This window comes from Quercus lobata, chromosome 12 (assembly GCF_001633185.2).
Source record: "Quercus lobata isolate SW786 chromosome 12, ValleyOak3.0 Primary Assembly, whole genome shotgun sequence".
Taxonomy (NCBI): Eukaryota; Viridiplantae; Streptophyta; class Magnoliopsida; order Fagales; family Fagaceae; genus Quercus; species Quercus lobata.
Window position 1 is genome coordinate 336,236 of NC_044915.1, and position 18,121 is coordinate 354,356.

Consider the following 18,121-nt stretch of genomic DNA (forward strand, 5'->3'; position numbering starts at 1 on the left):
TGACTTGCGGGTTGAATAGAATCTGTGCCAACCCATCATGGATCTTTTATTAAAAAAGAAAAGAAAAGAAAAGATCCATTTAAATACAAGTAATTTTGACCCGAACTTGATTATGATCTAAGCCTGATTGGGTCTAACCTGAATTCGATCCACGGATCGTTGGGTTGTTTTAGATTGAATTTATTTTTAGCAATTTCATGGCCATGGCCCTAGGTTGAACAATTGCTGAATGCTTTGGGTGATGGGCTCTGGTTATCAGGGACGACCCAAGATTGTTTGAGGCCTAAGGCGATAATTTTATGTTGGGAAATTTAGACCCCAGTTGAAAGAATTAACAAGTTTTAAACTCAAGTTGTTAATTAGATTTAGTATGAATAAAACTTGTTAAAACAAACAAACATCAATATCATGTCAAAATCATGCAGCCGAAAAATAAATAAGACAAGATATGATGACCTAAGAAAATCAATGAAACAAATTAGTTTCACAGTAAAAAACCTGGGGAGGAAACCTTCCCAAAAAGTAATCTACTATAGTAAAGAGAAGTTTCAGATCTAGTACAAAACCTTTGTCCCTAGACTCTACAATCTCCGTAGATGAACTTGCAGCAGAAACTTTCTATCGCTTCAAAACCTCTGAACTCTTCAATAAATGAACGCCACCCTTTTTGTTGCACGGATCCCAGTACGTGACTAACCAATGATGCACAGCTTCCAGTATGTGACTAACTCACCAACTTGAAGATGTTGGCTGCAAAGTTCTTTACTTCATCAACAATGAAGATTAAGAAGCACTTGGTTACAAAACCCTAAGGCGCAAAGACGCAGTAGCTTCTTTCAGAGAGAATAAGGCATCGGTCACCTTTTGCATATGTTCTCATTATATTCTCTTATGTGACGGCCTCTAAAACAAGCTTTATATATGTCTAAGGTTGTGAGAAATAAACCCTACACAAATACAAAAGTTTGGGCCGAAAATCAAATTTGAAAATCTGAATTCCCGTAACCTCGATAGATACCTCGATAGCTATCTGTCGAGTCTCATTAAACCTCGATAGCTATCTGTCCGCATGTGTCGAGTTATCTGTCCAGCTTTAATGAACAGTTTTTCTTCACTTGTTTCTTGGTCCAATCTTCATGGCTTTAATTCTAGACTTAAACAACATGTTTCTTGAAGTATTAAATACATTCTAAATCTACCCAAATACAAGTAAAGTGCGTTTTGTCAAAGGATTAGCCAATTACACACTTACTTATTAATATGACTATTTCACCCAAAGTGAGCTAATGATAATTACTATATAAGTTTTACAAATTGGCATATCACCAATAAAAGAAAAGTTATTCAAATATTCATTTTATTATATTATTTAAGTAACACCGATCATATTCCTGTCACATTAGTTTATAAATTTTTTTTCCTAAAATTTGTATTAGCTTTAGCATTTTTCATACATTTAATGGTGACTGTGTTGTATTTTTATTATTATTATTATTTTTTTTTTTTGTGGAGAAAATGTTAAACTTATTACAAATTTTACTACAAAAAGCTTATAAATTGATATGGCAATAAGGTGGCCCTTCAACAAAATAACAAATGAGTATTGAATTATTTCATTGGTGACATATCAATTTGTAGGACCTATGTAATAAAACTTGTAATATACTAGCATAACTCTAATATTTTAGTCATACTTAAGATTGGGATAAAATATACACCTTACTCACACTTTTTCTTTAAAAAAAAAAAAAAAAAAAAAAAAAAAAAAAAAAACTCACCGCCCAATATTTGGGGGCGTTAGGCCATGGCCTAAATGGCCTAGGCTTAGGGCCGGCCCTAATGGTTATGGTGAGATGGCTAAGACAATTGCCTGAGGAGGCTTTTAAATAGTACTTCACAATCTGTCCTCTAAATAATCGTCCGGTTTTTTTCTTTTTGATTAGTCAATGTTCCCCATATCTGTTGGTCTCATTTTTACAGTAATGTAGTTCAATATAAATTACTTCCGTATCATCATATAAACAGATACATGTTAGCCAAATAAACTCAATTCTAGAAGGATAGATTCCTGGACTATGATGCCTCCCTCCATTTGTAAATTCCTTAATATCAACTTATGTACACCATACAGCCATCTAGTTTTCAATATGATGGGCTGTTGCTTCTCTTTACAAAACAATCTCATGGAAAGAATATAATTGCAATCAAGGTGATGTGTATTGCACTGATGATAGTTTTAGCCAACTACTGCAAGCAAGCTTTGCCTGACTGCTGGAACTGAGCAGAGAAGAGATCCAAATATACCATTTAGAGCATAAGCAATGGCACAAAATGGGAGAGCCTCAGGTTCCTTGGCTGACAACGCAGCTGTTCCTAATCCATGAGCACTAAAACAACCAAGTAAAAGCAAATAAATCATAAATGGATGAATATGGACATAATACTTCTATTTAGTTGTTTATAAGATTTATCATATATATTACTATGATTTGAACTTTTTGCAAAGAATTAAAACATTGATTATCTTGTTAGCATTCTGAAACATCTATAGATAGCGTGATTGATTATATGATTACAACCTAAGCATAAAACAGACGCATGGGAAATGCCTACTTGGCCATATAAATTTATTAGTGAGAGAACTGACTGATTTATCAACAACAGATGCACATACCTTGATGCAGTTGCTATCCCTCGAGCAATAGGATCACGAAATCGCAGTTTGTCAAGTGTTGCTTGCACAAAATTTGCTCCAACCAAACCAGTTACTACAACTGCAGCTGCTGTGAGAGATGAATTGGTACCTGTAACAGATACGGAAAACATATTCCATGATATAATTAAGTTTCAGGCAAGTATTATATGCACTAAGATGTGATCTAAACATTTCTATTTACTTAATTTTGGATTTTTCTATATTTAATTGGTTTTATATCTCAAAACTCAATTTTAGGCATAGCTGAAAATTAGCAGAATTCAGAATTGCCTGTCTACAGATGCCATGTATACAATTGTACCTTCAAAAAGAGAGACAATGCTGAGAGCTAAGGCCACAGTTATGCATCTAGGAAGAATTGATATAGTCAAAGACGATTCTAATCCAAGAAGACGTCCAACAAAGGCAGTTGAATACAACGAGAAAATTGTTGAGACAATCACAGATGTGAAAATCTCCGCTGCATGCCTCTTGACAAGCTGTAAAAGTACAGATGGTTAACAGAGCAACATCATAACGTCACCAGATAATGATTTATGCCTTATAACATTATCTGAGTATATATCTGTCACGGCACTAAATCTGAATTAATACGCAAAATAAAAATATGAAATGGTGACACTCATTTAGGTAGACTTTGTATCAATTTCATGTTGGAGCAATAAGGTGCATGTATAAAAGATAGAAGAACAACTCTATGGTCTAAATATCTATGATCCATCTCTCTTTAACGAAAATCAACCTGTCCAGCGGCTTTTCACCATCTATTCTCCACTTTCCTAGATTTTCTGGACTACCAAGTAAAAGGAAAAGAGAGACAGAAAAAGTGCTTTGCATGGTGATATCCTATGGTTATAAATTACATGCTAAAATGAGAAATGATATACAAAAAATGGTGCTCTCCTTTATATGAATTCAGTGGTATGCTTTGGTACATAGAACCAATGTTTGTCCATTGATAATCCACAGAACCCTGTCTAGGTAATCAGGTGGACTAAACCCAGCCTTCAACTTGAGAAGAATCAAACTAAATAATAACAACTGTTGCGAATTGGGAAAACTCTTTTAACTCATTATATGTGAACAATAGGTCATTACCTTTCTCTGTTTAAACATTGAGAAGGCAAAAGAGAGTATAACAGAACCCAAAAATCCCATTAGAACATCACCAGCTCCAGGATTAGAAGATGCCTTTGTAAGGTAACACCCTGTTTATATTAAAAACACAAATCACCAACAAAAAGTATGGATAAACTAAACTAAAACATTAATACCAATATTAGTGCATTTGAGAAAGGAACAATGTGTGGGAATGCCTGTATGTGCAGAGAGAGAGAGGCTTGTAGGTATTACTTTTTGCTCTTCATTTGAAACACTAATCAAATGTGTATAAGTTTAAGGGAAATGCCAACAAATGCCCTTAGGACTTTGGTTAATAATCCATTTAAAGAAAGTTCTTATGGGAAAAAAAAAATTAATGTTTTTGATAGCTTTTTTCATTTCCCATAAAAGTGGTGTCAAACCTTTCCTTAAATAGATTGTTAACTAATGCCCTAAGGGCACTCATTAGCATGACCCTAAGTTTAGTTGGGTGGGTGGAGAGAACTTGCCATCACACCAAAGCCTACAGAGAACTTACAATCTAAACAATAATCTGATGGGTAGTGAGAACTTTAATCCTATGTTAACACTCCACCCATGAAGCCCCATAGAGAGAAAATTACTTATAAGTAACCTAAAATTTTTTTTTGGGTAAATTATACTTATGATTTTTGAAATATATGATAAGTTCAATTTTAGTCACTCATATTTGAAAAGTAAAATTTTAGTTCCTCAACTATTTAAAAGGGACTTCTCCAAAAAAATAAAATAATAAAATAAAATAAACTATTTAAAAGGGAACAATTTAGTCTTTCCATTAATTTTCCATCCATTTTTTGCTTATGTGGCTAATGACATGATGACAGATTGATTTCTGTCCTTCAACTCATTGCAATAACAAAAAATGATGTCATAATCTACTACTCACTATGGCTTTGCACTAAAGCTACTTGGAAGAAAAAGAAATACTGCAATGCAATTGAATAGAGGGACATTGCCCTCTTAACTTATAGTTCTACCAACCAAAATCATGTCTGGCTTGGATTACCGACTTCTATGTCATTTGGATGAACACTCAGGATTCTCCTCAAAGTTAACAAATTTAGGATTAGCTATGTCCCTAGCTTTCCCAAACCTTAGCCTCCTATGTACATATACGGCTCTTAACCCCTGCCTTTAGACATGACTCACAATATATATTTGAATAACCTGTAACTTTAGCAAAAAAGTCTATTTTTCTACAGGATGCAATGGTTAAAATGGTTGGGATTGCAAAATGATTTGTCCCAAACTCATTGTAGTGATTTTTTAAACTTATTCCTGAAGGGTAGCATCAATGTGGTCCTTTCATGTTATATCAGATTTTCCTTTATATAATTACTTCACGTAAGCCACACACATCAAGGAAATAGTATATAGAAAACTAAAGAGTAAAATAAGAGAAGAGAAAGGATGCGAAAAGGTCATTTGGACAAAGGAAATCAGAAACTTTAGCTTTCAAGTATACCTAAAACAGGATCAAGCCCAGACCGAGAAAAGTACCCAAAAGCCAATGCAGCCAGATCTGCAGATACCGCACAGCAAATAATTGGATGAAAAACTTTCTTCACATCTGATGGCAATCTGAAATCCAAATCCAGAGAAAAGGAGAAACTTATACACAAGAAAATAAAAAATTCAATAATTTAAACTAAAACATAATAATAAGATTATTCACTATAAGCTAGCGATTAATTTTATTTGTTAAGAAAGTTTGCCAATTTCAAATTCTAAACTGAGGAAATGAAATTTTACCTAGAGCCAACCATGTAGCCTAAGACTGTTGATGCAAGTAGGAAAGGAAGGCATGTTCGAGCACTTGTCCCCAGTATTGTTGGGTAAAATAATGCAGTAACAAATGATATAAGAAAAATCCCAGTCCAAGTCCACACTTCAATGGTAGAAAAAGGGGGCGGTTTTGCCATAGGCTCTGCATCTGTCATTTCTGTATTTACCATTTTTCTTACAGTTATAGCTGTATAACCAGCAACTGAAAGCGTAGCCAGCCAGCCTCCAACTGCAAAGGAACCAATAAACACTAACTTGCTATTGCATTGAAAAGGAAAAAGCTGACAACAGGCATAATCTTTCACATAGAAACACACACAGTGATAGAGAGCATACCTGCAAAAGAAATTTCCAACTCAAGTTAATGATATTTGCATTAACACAAAAATAAGAACAGCAACAACCAAGCCTTAGTCCCAAAATTTTGTTGTCAGTTATAAATACTCAACATACTAATCACGACTGATCACATATATTTTTTTCTGCCATTTTATTCCATCTGATGTCATACTCTTTGCTGCCTCCTTAATCGAGGTTTCCTTTTTTACTACTTCTATTAATGTTATTTCATGTCTTCCTCTACTTTTTTTTGTTCAGCTGAGTTGAATCCACTCACTCTTCCTCATTGGTGCATTAATTGCTCTCCTTTGCACATGATCAAACCATCTCAAGCAACTCTCCCTTGTTGTTTCATCAATGGGGGTCACCTATCTTTAAGGGAAATTCATCATTTCAAATCCTATATTTTCTAGTATTTACATCTATCCATGTTAACATTCTCATTTCAACTACACACATTTGATTAACATATTGCTTCTTAACAACCCAACATTCAATGCCATTGAGCATAGCTGGTCTTATAGCAGTCTTACACAACTTTTCCTTGAACTTAAGAGGTATTCTACGTTCAAACAATATCACAAAGCCTTTAGATTTGAGCTTAATATCTGTTTTTAAAAAATTCCTTCAAGAATGCCTTTCTGTGGGTACGTGTCATCTTTTAATAGTTATAGAGCTCTTAACATCAATAAATTAAACTTGGACTTATTTAGACATACCTGGTGCACACAAATTTCACTTTTGCAAGGTCTAAGAGAAGTATTTGATAGGTAGATTTACCTCCCCTTTTTTGGAGAGGCTGATTCCCACACCCAAACTCACGACATGTCGCTTTGGATAGAAGGCACTTGCCACTGCACCAAGGCTGACATCTATTGTCTGTTTGGGAACAACTCATCTAATTTTTTGCTGAAAGCATGTTAAAGTATACGTTTACTTCGAAAAAGTGAGGTTTTAAAAAACTGTATAAAAGATAAAAGCTGCGGTTATAAGCTCAATCTAGATGGACACTAAATTTCATTTATTGAGAGAGAGAGAGAGAGAGAGAGAGAGAGTCGTTGTGTTGTTTAACTGAGAGAAAATCAACTAAAAAGCTGTTTGAATAATTTAATTAAAATGAACAAAAGCAGCATGCTACAACAGCAATAAATCATACATATAGTACGTATACGTTCCTGAGAGACTTCTTCAGTAGCAACTAAAACATCGGCTCGAAGTATACGTAGGTTAGATTGTTTACATTTCCAAAGAAACAACTAGCTTTGTATGATTCCCAGCAATTTACACCTTAAGTAATGTACCGGCTATACATAGCAGACAGAAACTTTGATTAGTTAATTAATACTACTCAAGATTCTTGGAATAGATTACAAGTCACATGACACTCAGATATATGATCCTTAATAATTTTGAAACTGTACAGACATGGCCATAGCATGACTGAGATTTTAAGTCGCTTGAATTGAACATTCTGAAATGAGCTAGCTCTAGAATGAAATTTGGACTTGGAGCCTAGAAAACCTTTTTTCTTTCCCCTGTTAAATATTTGCAACTCTTTGTAGTGAACTCTGACCCATATGATCAAAGCATTCCTTTGAAGTGAAGAAAGTTCTTAAATACAATTTCTAAGCAAGAAGGAAATACTTGGAAAGAAAAAGCTAGGAATAACACCATCCTGTTTATGAGCAATGAATCCACCAATCTCATGCACTATACTTAAATAAAGATCCAGTGTGCTGAAAACGGTTAATCAGATAGACTTAGTGATTGATTATGTTCAAATGCAACGTTTGAAAAAGAATAAATTAGAAAATTACTTGGACCTTTTTTTAAATCAAACCCAGATAATTGCATTATCCCAAAGTTTCAGTAAGGTGACTTCTCCTCTAAGAAAGACTATCTTTCTTCATCTAAAAGCTTGCAAGAAGATGGTCCATAAGTAGATTGCAGACCAACTTGTTACATAATAAAAAAGAGGCTTCTTAGCATGAGGTCAGGATTCAAATTACACCAACAAGTAAAAGTAATGTCCTGGTCGAGTAAGTATGATTTTTCTTCTACATGTCCATGGAGTCTTGAAAAATCCAAACATTTTAGAGATAGATAGAAAGGTAGGAATTTCTTTCTAGAACCATACTGCATATGAAATGTGGTACCTGAATATAGTGAGAATCGTAAACCCTACATGTAAAAGCTTCTGTAGGTATATGCTTCATCAAATGATGCTGCTATTCTTGGTTGATCCATGAAGATGTATGATGCATTCATCGACAAAAGAGATAGATGTAGAAGCATCACATTCCAAATAAGTTCGAAAACAAATCCTTAATGTCGGTATTGACTCAGTCCATGATAATTTATTAGGTGAAAACAATTCTCCAGCGATAATAATGGAGATTATGGGAGGCAAGAGATGAACACACTAGCAAGAGAAAGGTGGCAATTTTACTCATTAGACTGGGATGAGTCTGGTAGGTGATGCAGGATATAAATTAGATGACCTAGTTTCACATTTTCTTTATGTTTTTGCACAATACACAATGAGATGGTAGGTGTCATTTTCCCAATTAAATTCATCTACATGGCTGCATTAATCAATGCAACACAAATAGAGTCATCTTTCTGAAGGAAAATTAAATTTATTTATCTATGTGATTAAATTTAATTGAGAAACCTAAGGTACAACACATAAGGAAGTGTACCTAAGTTTTTCCCTAAGGAAAATGACATATGAGAATTGATAAAGGCTATAAAGGATTAAAGACCCAAGCAAAAATATGATTAGCTAGCTCATGAGCTTGGTATGTTATGCTTCTAACCAAATTTGTAGTAAAATAAATCCAATACAAAGTAGTCACTGAATCAATCAATCAATCGCCACTCAAATAGTTTCATGAATTAGATTTGTCAAAAGTAGCTAGATTTCACTTACCTATAATTAAACAAATCTTGATGCCGGAAGCAGCTGGAATATCTCTAACCGAAAGTGGCAAAACAACCAAAGAAGGAACATAGAACAACGGCAGCCATCTTTGAATGAACATGAGAGCAGGTTCAAAGAAATTCATCAAACCAGTTGCAGCAGCCGGGACAGTGGAATCAAGTATAACTAGAATGGAGAAAATACAGAACATGCCAAATAGCGCACTGGGGAACCGAATAGCAGCAGCCACAAACGCCTTTTTCAAAATCTTATCTGTCGCCAGGATAATCCCAAGCGAAATAATCAAATGTGCAATCCCAAACACCTAACATGCATTGAAAACAAACAAAAAACCATCAAGCTAGAATGTCATTCGAACAAGTGCCATGGATTGAATCATTTGGCTTAAAACACAGATTGAAAAGGAGGACTAAACAAAGAAGCAAAATATGGCTAAAAAGTACCGCTTGCGAGAGCGTGGAAGTGCCACCGGATTCTGAAACAGAAGATTTGACAGTGATTTCTCTACTGGAGCAAGCTTCATGAGGACCCATTTGCAAGAAACTGGAGCTGGGTCTGGAAACTGTAATGGGTGTGAATAATTTATGAGAAGTGGAGGAGTGTGTATATAAAGCACGGGTGGCATTGAAAGCAACAGGTGAGAATTTGGAAGAGAGTTTGTGGTTGTGGGGCTTAGAGAGAAAAGGTGGGAAGGAGAGTTTTGGATGGTGGTGGTCGAGTAGAAGAGAGAAAGTTATTAACTTTTGGGCGGTCGCCATGGGAACAATGGTAAAGGACCAGTGAGTGAAACTTCAGGGAAACAGAGACACACAGAAACAGAGAGAGAGAGAAAGAGCATATTATTATTTTCCAACATTGGTGGGGCTCTCACCAAATTTTGTATGGACATCAATCAAACTAAAAGGATCAGATTCCAATCCTTTCACAACAGACACTAACGGATTCTTCCCGGGAAGGTTTTTTTTTTTTTTTTTTTTTTTTTTTTTTTTTTCAGCTATTGATATAAGGAACAACATGTTTTTAAAATAATAATAATAATAATTACAAAGTTTGCTAACAAACTAACTACAAACCTCTACCTAAAAATAAACATGACTATATATTAAAATCAAGAACAAAGTTAACTTAGTTTACAAACTTTTTCTATATCTTTTTATTGAACATGAATTTTAACAAATTTATTATTAAAGAGCATTTTTTTTATTAGATTCTTTATGCTTGTAAGATTTGAATGAGTTCAAAGATTAATAAATATGTTATCAATCAAATTTTTAAATTTTAAATTTTTATTATTTTATTTACTTTTTGATGTTATGCTTGCAAAATTTGAAGAAGATTGTAATTTTTTATCAAGATTTTTTATGTTACATTTTCTTTATTAGTAAGATTTGATACATTATATGTTTGAACATCATTAAAGCAAAACAAGTACAAAGTAAAAAGCTTTGAGAAAGTGAATAAAATAGAAAGAAAGTAAAGCAAGAAACAAAGTTTTAAGAGAAGAAACAGGAATGGAAACTTAAAGCATCTTAATGGCAACGCCCAACAGAGAAGAACATCAACGCAGTTAAGAACAGGGGGGGAGGGCATGCCTTGACTTTTCAAAAATCCATCCTCCATTTAATATATTTGGCATAAAAATTTTTTTAAAAAAAATGCCTCCCTTATATTTTTACTAATAACATGTAACACATATTCTAAGTGTATATGTGTGTAAAACTTATTAGCATATCCTTAAAATATATAAGTAAATTTTTTTATAAAAATTTTCTTAAAAAAAAATTCATTTAGAAAATTAGAGATATAGAAATTTTTTCTCCTTTTAGAAGAAATAATAAATGTGTATTTCATGGTTAAGAGTTAAAAATCCTTTAGTTTTATTAATGTTATATATATACTTGATGTAGAAACTTTGTTATATGTAAAAAAATAGCATTTGTTAAATCATGTTACGAACAAATTTTATGTGTGTGTGTATATATACACACATATACATAATTTTTTTTTTGTCACATATATAAGATTATTCTTTGGATTTAATTTATTTTAGCAATCCATAAAAAAAAATTTGAGGGTTGAGATTGAATTTTTTTTTTTTTGTCTTACATTTAGTTTTGTTTTGTTGAAAGAAAGAGGAAAAGAAAGAAAGTGATTTTTCAGCTTTTATGTGTGGCAGATTAATGAGTTCTACATTCTAAAACTTTGATAGAGATCAGGAACAATTAGTTGCACATTCAATGAAAAGATTTGTTTTTCTTTTTCTTTGATAAAAGAATTTCTTTTTATATATTGGTTAATATTTGAGGCCTAGTTAATTCTCTCACACATAAAGAAATATCTCTATCGGTTACAATTTGAGAGCTAAGAAATATACCTACAACTTGATTATAGGTAAGATTGTGATTAGTGAACCATTATTTTCACGTGAACCTATAATTTGTTTTTCATCACTTGTACATGTTAAGGTTGTAGTGATAGTTATGGCATAAAAGCTATGTTTACACACTTTATCATAATAAAAATGATATGAATAATAAATCCAAATGAAAGTGATTTCCTCAAATCAAAACAAATCTTCTCCATCATTATGGAAAATGTTATTAAAATATAGTGTAAGGACACGATTCGTAACGAACCACAACAGTGTTGGGTTCGTTACGTAAAAAGGCCCAAACAATATCATTTGTAGAGCGTGGGTTTGAAAGGCTAGACCTTGGTCACCAGGCGGTGGGTTTTTCGTGGTGTTCATACATGGTTAAGTTGTCTTCACCCCTGGAGTCTTTCTCCTGGAGGTGGACTGGGAGGCTCTGGTTTTTGGCCATTTTTCCCAGCCACTTTCTATGAATTACTCTCTTTTCCCTTTATACTAGCCGGTGTTTTTCTATCCTTCGTCCACGTGTAGGATCGACATTCCAAGACTGATACTTGTCCCATCAGCCCATACCAAGAGTGGTTGGGGGTGGCTGAAAAAGCTGGAGAGTATGGCTCTGTCAGGTGCAGAGTATTGAATGGTAGTAAGGGCAGCTTTCCCCGGTCGTTTACACTTTCCAGCATACCCTTTTCTATTGGCACAGATATTTTAGTGGTTTCTATACCATTTTTGCCATTTCTTCCGAGGAGACTTTGGACTGGCCGAGGACTGAATCGTCCTCGGCTGTATCCCAATACTATTTTATACTTGCATTACAGTGTCTGGACCATGACCTTCCTCAGCTTGGGCCTTTGGGCCCCAACGAATAAATGGAGCTGGCCCAAATATTGTTGGGCCCCACAATAGCCCCTCAAAACCCTGCTATCCAACCTTTTGGTTGGAGAGGAGGGTTTTGGTAATACCGAGCCTTTATTATGGCTCATTTAATTCAGCCTTTCATTAGTGCTGGAGGTTCTCCATCTGCCCAGGAATTGTACCGGTCTACGAGACATTCCTCTGAATTCATTCACCACGTATTCCTACCGTTTGGTTATCCAGAACGCGCCTTTAATGACTTACATTTACGAGTCCATTTAACTTCGACGGTTTATTGACGATGCGGGGAAGTGGAACGGGTACATTCTCGTTTACCAATTTTCTTGGAAATCTGGACGGATTAAATACCTTCCGTTCCACTCTTCATATAAGAAGGGAGGCAGGAGGATATTTCTCTCGTACAGAGACCCTTTCAATCCCTCTGAAGTCTGAAACTCTTAGCTTCCTCTAGAGTCTACTTTATTCATTAGTTGTATCCTAGCTCGTGATACACTTGAGATAAGAGCAAATAATGAAAGAACCATACCCCTCCCAGAAACTCCACAGTCTTACAAAGCTTAAAATGGCTCGGTCAGGGCAAGGATGGCGGAGACTCAAAATCTTTTTTACCCTCCTCTCAGCCAAAATCCGAAGCAGGGGCTCGTCACGTCAAACATTCGGCGTGACTGAGCTGGAGTCACCCGTTATCAGTACCAACCGCTCTCTCACGAGCATAACTAACATGGCACCAGTGTGTTAGGAGTCAGGACTGAGGCAGGGACGATGTGCCCCTGCTTCTTCCTCTCTTCATTCACTGGTGTCTCCTTTTGCCTCTCTTTCCTCTTCTTTCCACCACCAGATCCATCTTGGTGCTTTTCCTTCTCCCTCTTTTACTCCTCCTTCTTTCCTTTCATCTCCTCCCTCTTCTTCTCCTCCTTCTTTTCATTCATCTCCTCCATCTTTTCATTCATCTCCTCCATCTTCTTCTGAAGAAGGTCTTTCTCTCGATATGGGCGCTACTGAGGCAGAGTTTGGAAGGACTTCGAAGACGAGTTTAAAAAGGCATCTGACTGCTTATTTGTCTGCATTGTTGTTGTTGTTGTTGTTGTTTTTTTTTTTTTTTTTTTTTTTTTTTTTTTTTTTTTATTGTTTTGGTGATCCACTTTTTGTATAGGCTTGTTTAAGCCCCTCTTTATATGTTGTAATACATCTTCATATTAATAAAAATTGTTACTACTTTATTTCGCATGTTCTATCTCTATATTTCCGAAATGGTAACGCGATGAATAGACGTACAATCTTATGAATTCTTTTTATTTTTAAACTTTGACCGACGTCTAGGACCAAAGTCCTAGTTAATAAAAAGATCCTGCTCTGTGTTTATAGAAACAATCCGGCTTAATAATACTGAATCGAACAGGTGATACTTAGAGCTGAAACTCCTATTAGGCAGAAAAAGAAAGGATATCATGATGAGTTTACTGAGTCGGCCTGACACAATACCGCCGACCTTAGAGTACAATACTTGGGGCCGTAATCCCTTATCAAAGAGAAAGGCGCTATTATAAACTTGCAAGTGCTGTTCGGCACAATAATATAGCATTGAATTAATGACACCTAGGGTCAAAATATTTGCTAAGGAAAAGATATTATCATAACTTTAATAGAGTTGTTTGGCACAACAACGCCAACCTGCGAAAACACTTACCTCAAAAATAGCCGAGACGACAACTGAATGCTCGATATGGTGTAGGAAGTAACCATCCGAAGACATACCACCTGCAAAATGAACAGCCCCTGTAGGTTGCTGAATGGTGGGGCGTTTCACCATCTTTTTTTTTTACACTTTTAATAGCTTTAACCTTTTATAGTATTTAAGCCGAGGACTGAGTAACTTAGAATTTTTATTAAGTGGCTGACCTTACGAGATCTAAGTAGTTGGTTTCCCCATAGGTTTGAGTCCGAGGACCATACAATACCTTGGTTCTGTCCAAAACTCAATTTTCTCATCCAAGTAGTTGGTTTCCCCATAGGTTTGAGTCCGAGGACCATACAATACCTTGGTTCTGTCCAAAACTCAGTTTTCTCATCCAAGTAGTTGGTTTCCCCATAGGTTTGAGTCCGAGGACCATACAATACCTTGGTTCTGTCCAAAACTCAGTTTTCTCATCCAAGTAGTTGGTTTCCCCATAGGTTTGAGTCCGAGGACCATACAATACTTTGATTCTGTCTAAAACTCAGTTTTCTCATCCAAGTAGTTGGTTTCCCCATAGGTTTGAGTCCGAGAACCATACAATACCTTGGTTCTGTCCAAAACTCAGTTTTCTCATCTCATCCAAGTAGTTGGTTTCCCCATAGGTATGAGTCCGAGGACCATACAATACCTTGGTTCTGTCCAAAACTTAGTTTTCTCATCCAAGTAGTTGGTTTCCCCATAGGTTTGAGTCCGAGGACCATACAATACCTTGGTTCTGTCCAAAACTCAATTTTCTCATCTCATCCAAGTAGTTGGTTTCCCCATAGGTTTGAGTCCAAGGACCATACAATACCTTGGTTCTGTCCAAAACTCAGTTTTCTGATATGGGGCCTTGGCTTTAGGGGAGTTAACTCCTCGGCCAAGCCTCTAGAACCATCCATGCGATGGACGCTGCCAAGCGTAGCCCCTAGTCAAGAATCATAGCCCCTAGGGGAACTTTACACTAGAGCTCTATAACCAATTGTTAGAAATGACAAAGGAACTCTCTCGACCTACCGCCTATGCCAACACACAAGCCTTCCCCACAGACGGCGCCAATTGTAAGGACACGATTCTTAACGAACCACAACAGTGTTGGGTTCGTTACGAAAAAAGGCCCAAACAATATCATTTGTAGAGCGTGGGTTTGAAAGGCTAGGCCTTGGTCATCAGGCGGTGGGTTTTTCGTGGTGTTCATACATGGTTAAGTTGTCTTCACCCCTGGAGTCTTTCTCCTGGAGGTGGGCTGGGAGGCTCTGGTTTTTTGCCATTTTTCCTAGCCACTTTCTATGAATTACTCTCTTTTCCCTTTATACTAGCCGGTGTTTTTCTATCATTCGTCCACGTGTAGGATCGACATTCCAAGACTGATACTTGTCCCATCAGCCCATACCCAGAGTGGTTGGGGGTGGCTGAAAACGCTGGAGAGTATGGCTCTGTCAGGTGCAGAGTATTGAATGGCAGTAAGGGCAGCTTTCCTCGGTCGTTTACACTTTCCAGCATACCCTTTTCTATTGGCACATATATTTTAGTGGTTTCTATACCATTTTTGCCCTTTCTTCCGAGGAGCCTTTGGACTGGCCGAGGACTGAATCGACCTCGGCTGTATCCCAATGCTATTTTATACTTGCATTACAGTGTCTGGGCCATGACCTTCCTCAGCTTGGGCCTTTGGGCCCCAACGAATAAATGGAGCTGGCCCAAATATTGTTAGGCCCCACATATACTATGTACATGACATTACTTTTTTTTTCTTTGCGAAACCACACTATTAGTCCCTGAAGTTTACCCTATGTGCACAATTAGTCCCTCAAGTTTGAAGCGAGCACAATTAATCCTTTAAGTTTTAAAACTGAGTTGTATTGGTCCTTTTACTAATTGTTGTTAACGGTGTTACTTACGTGGTTAACGAAACAATAATTTGACATTTTTTTTAATGATGTGGCATGTTTTTAATTAAAAATTAAAAAAATAGTTTCCACTTTAGATGAAATTGAAAAATCATATTTACTGGATTAAAAACAAATCCGACCACCGCCCTCGCTTCCCTTTACCTCTCCCACCCAACATGACCACAACCAACACCTCCACCGCCATGTCAGCTGCCTCAATCTCTTCCTCTGACTTGGAAAAACTCCAAGTTCTAGGCCACGGCAATGGTGGCACGGTCTACAAAGTCCGTCACAAACGCACCAACGCTATTTATGCGCTCAATGTCGTCCACAGCGACTCTGACCCCACTCTTCGCTGCCAAGTCTTCAGAGAAATGGAAATCCTCCGCCGCACCAACTCTCCCCACGTCGTCCGCTGCCACGGGATCTTCGAGAAGCCGTCGGGTGACATAGCTATTTTGATGGAGTACATGAATTTAGGCACACTAGACTCGCTACTCCGAACTCATGGAACTTTCACTAAACCCAAACTCGTTGACATGGCGCGTCAGGTTCTCAACGACCTTAGCTACCTCCACGGACACAAAATCATCCACCGCGAATTTAAGCCTTCGAATTTGTTGGTTAACGATAAAATGGAAGTGAAAATCGCCGACTTCAATGTCAGCAAAATCATGTGTCGTACGTTGGACGCATGTAACTCCTACGTTGGACGCGTGTAACTCCTACGTTGGACGCGTGTAACTCCTACGTTGGCACGTGCGCGTACATGAGTCCTGAATGGTTTGACTCGGACACCTACAGCGGGAACTACAATAGGTACGCTGGCGATATATGGAGTTTGGGGCTAACTTTGTTGGAGCTATATATGGGTCATTTTCCATTTCCGCCCCTGGGTCAAAGACCCGATTCGGCGACCCTGATGTGCGTGATTTGTTTCGAAGAGTCGCCGAGCTTGCCGAAGCAAGCTTCGGAAGAGTTTCAGAGTTTTATTGAGTGTTGTTTGCAGAAGGAGTCTAATAAGAGGTGGACAGTGGCTTAGCTTTTGACCCACCCGTTTATGTGTAAAGATCCGAGATAATAGAGTTCAATGATGGTTCAGGGTTGGGTTTTCAGATCTGACCATTTTGGGGCTCTAGGTTTTTTTTTTTTTTTTTTTTTTTTTTTTGTGTGTATATAATCCAGATTCAAAGAATTTCCTTGATTTTAACAATATGATTTTTCAATTTCATCTAACGTGGAAACTATTTTTTTAAATTTTTAATTAAAAACATGCCACATCATTAAAAAAAAAAAAAGATCAAGTCATTGTTCCATTAGTCACGTAAGTAACACCGTTAACAACAGTTAGTAAAAGGACCAATACAACTCAGTTTTAAAACTTAAGGGACTAATTGTGCTCGCTTTAATCTTGAGGGACCAATTACACACATAGGGTAAACTTCAGGGACCAATAATATAGTTTCGCCTTTTTTTTTTACCCTTTAAACTTTTAGTTCATTGTCAACTTATAATATTAGTAATTTAGTATGGAGACAGTTTTATTTCATTAATTATTGTTTTACAATTGTATTTAGATTTTTTTAAAAAAAATTATATAAAACAAATAGGATTCAATTAATGGTTGTTTTAGGACATTCAATAAAGAAACATTTAATGCAATTTGTTGCGGTCATTTTTAGATGCTTTTATGAGATGAATGAGCATTTGTCGCTCTTTATTCTTGATTTCATGAAAAATAGGGGTATTTTGTACTTTTAGTATATTTAATGCAACTGGCCAGTCTGCCAACTAAAGAAACTTTAATTAACCCCACCACTTATCCAAATAAATACCGAATCCTTCATAAAAAAAAAATAATTAAAAACTTACATCATTTTGGTAATTTAATGGCTTCTAAGAGCATCCACAACCGGTTTTCATATCTCATCTTATTTTACTATCCCAAAAAACTACTTTATCAATTATACCATACCATTTTACAATACCTCCAAAATCCCAACTTTTATTTTTCTATTCTACTCATTAAAATAATATTTCTATACAATAAAATATATATTTTTTCTTTTTTGTTTTTTTTCCAATTTTCCCCTCCACTTTCCCTCAATCTCTATCACCGGGGCTCCACTGCCCAGTCACCACCACTGGCCTCCACCATGCCCACCATGCCACCACTGCCCACCAAAATCCCACCGGAACAAAAACTCATATTAAAAAAAAAAAAAAAAAAAAAAAAAAACCCAGCGTCACAACTCACAACAAAAGAAAAAAAAAAAAAAAACCCAGAACCCAGAAAACGCAGAACCAGAACTGCAACACAAGCCACCGATCTGTTCTTCAA

The 18,121-nt window shown here is 36.2% G+C and overlaps 2 protein-coding genes across 2 annotated transcripts; one reads left to right on the plus strand and one right to left on the minus strand.

The window, feature by feature from the left end:
- Window positions 1-1,909: 1,909 nt before the first annotated feature.
- On the minus strand, window positions 1,910-9,774 carry LOC115971038 (plastidal glycolate/glycerate translocator 1, chloroplastic). The gene is made up of 8 exons (XM_031090706.1): window positions 9,371-9,774; window positions 8,916-9,231; window positions 5,612-5,873; window positions 5,325-5,440; window positions 3,815-3,924; window positions 3,018-3,195; window positions 2,675-2,804; window positions 1,910-2,387 (listed from the first exon to the last, which is right to left on the minus strand). The coding sequence occupies exons 1-8, from the start codon at window positions 9,683-9,685 to the stop codon at window positions 2,237-2,239; spliced, it is 1,578 nt and encodes a 525-aa protein (XP_030946566.1). The 5' UTR covers window positions 9,686-9,774; the 3' UTR covers window positions 1,910-2,236.
- Window positions 9,775-15,956: 6,182 nt separating this feature from the next.
- On the plus strand, window positions 15,957-16,822 carry LOC115971039 (mitogen-activated protein kinase kinase 9-like). The gene is made up of 2 exons (XM_031090708.1): window positions 15,957-16,462; window positions 16,507-16,822. The coding sequence occupies exons 1-2, from the start codon at window positions 15,957-15,959 to the stop codon at window positions 16,820-16,822; spliced, it is 822 nt and encodes a 273-aa protein (XP_030946568.1).
- Window positions 16,823-18,121: the final 1,299 nt, after the last annotated feature.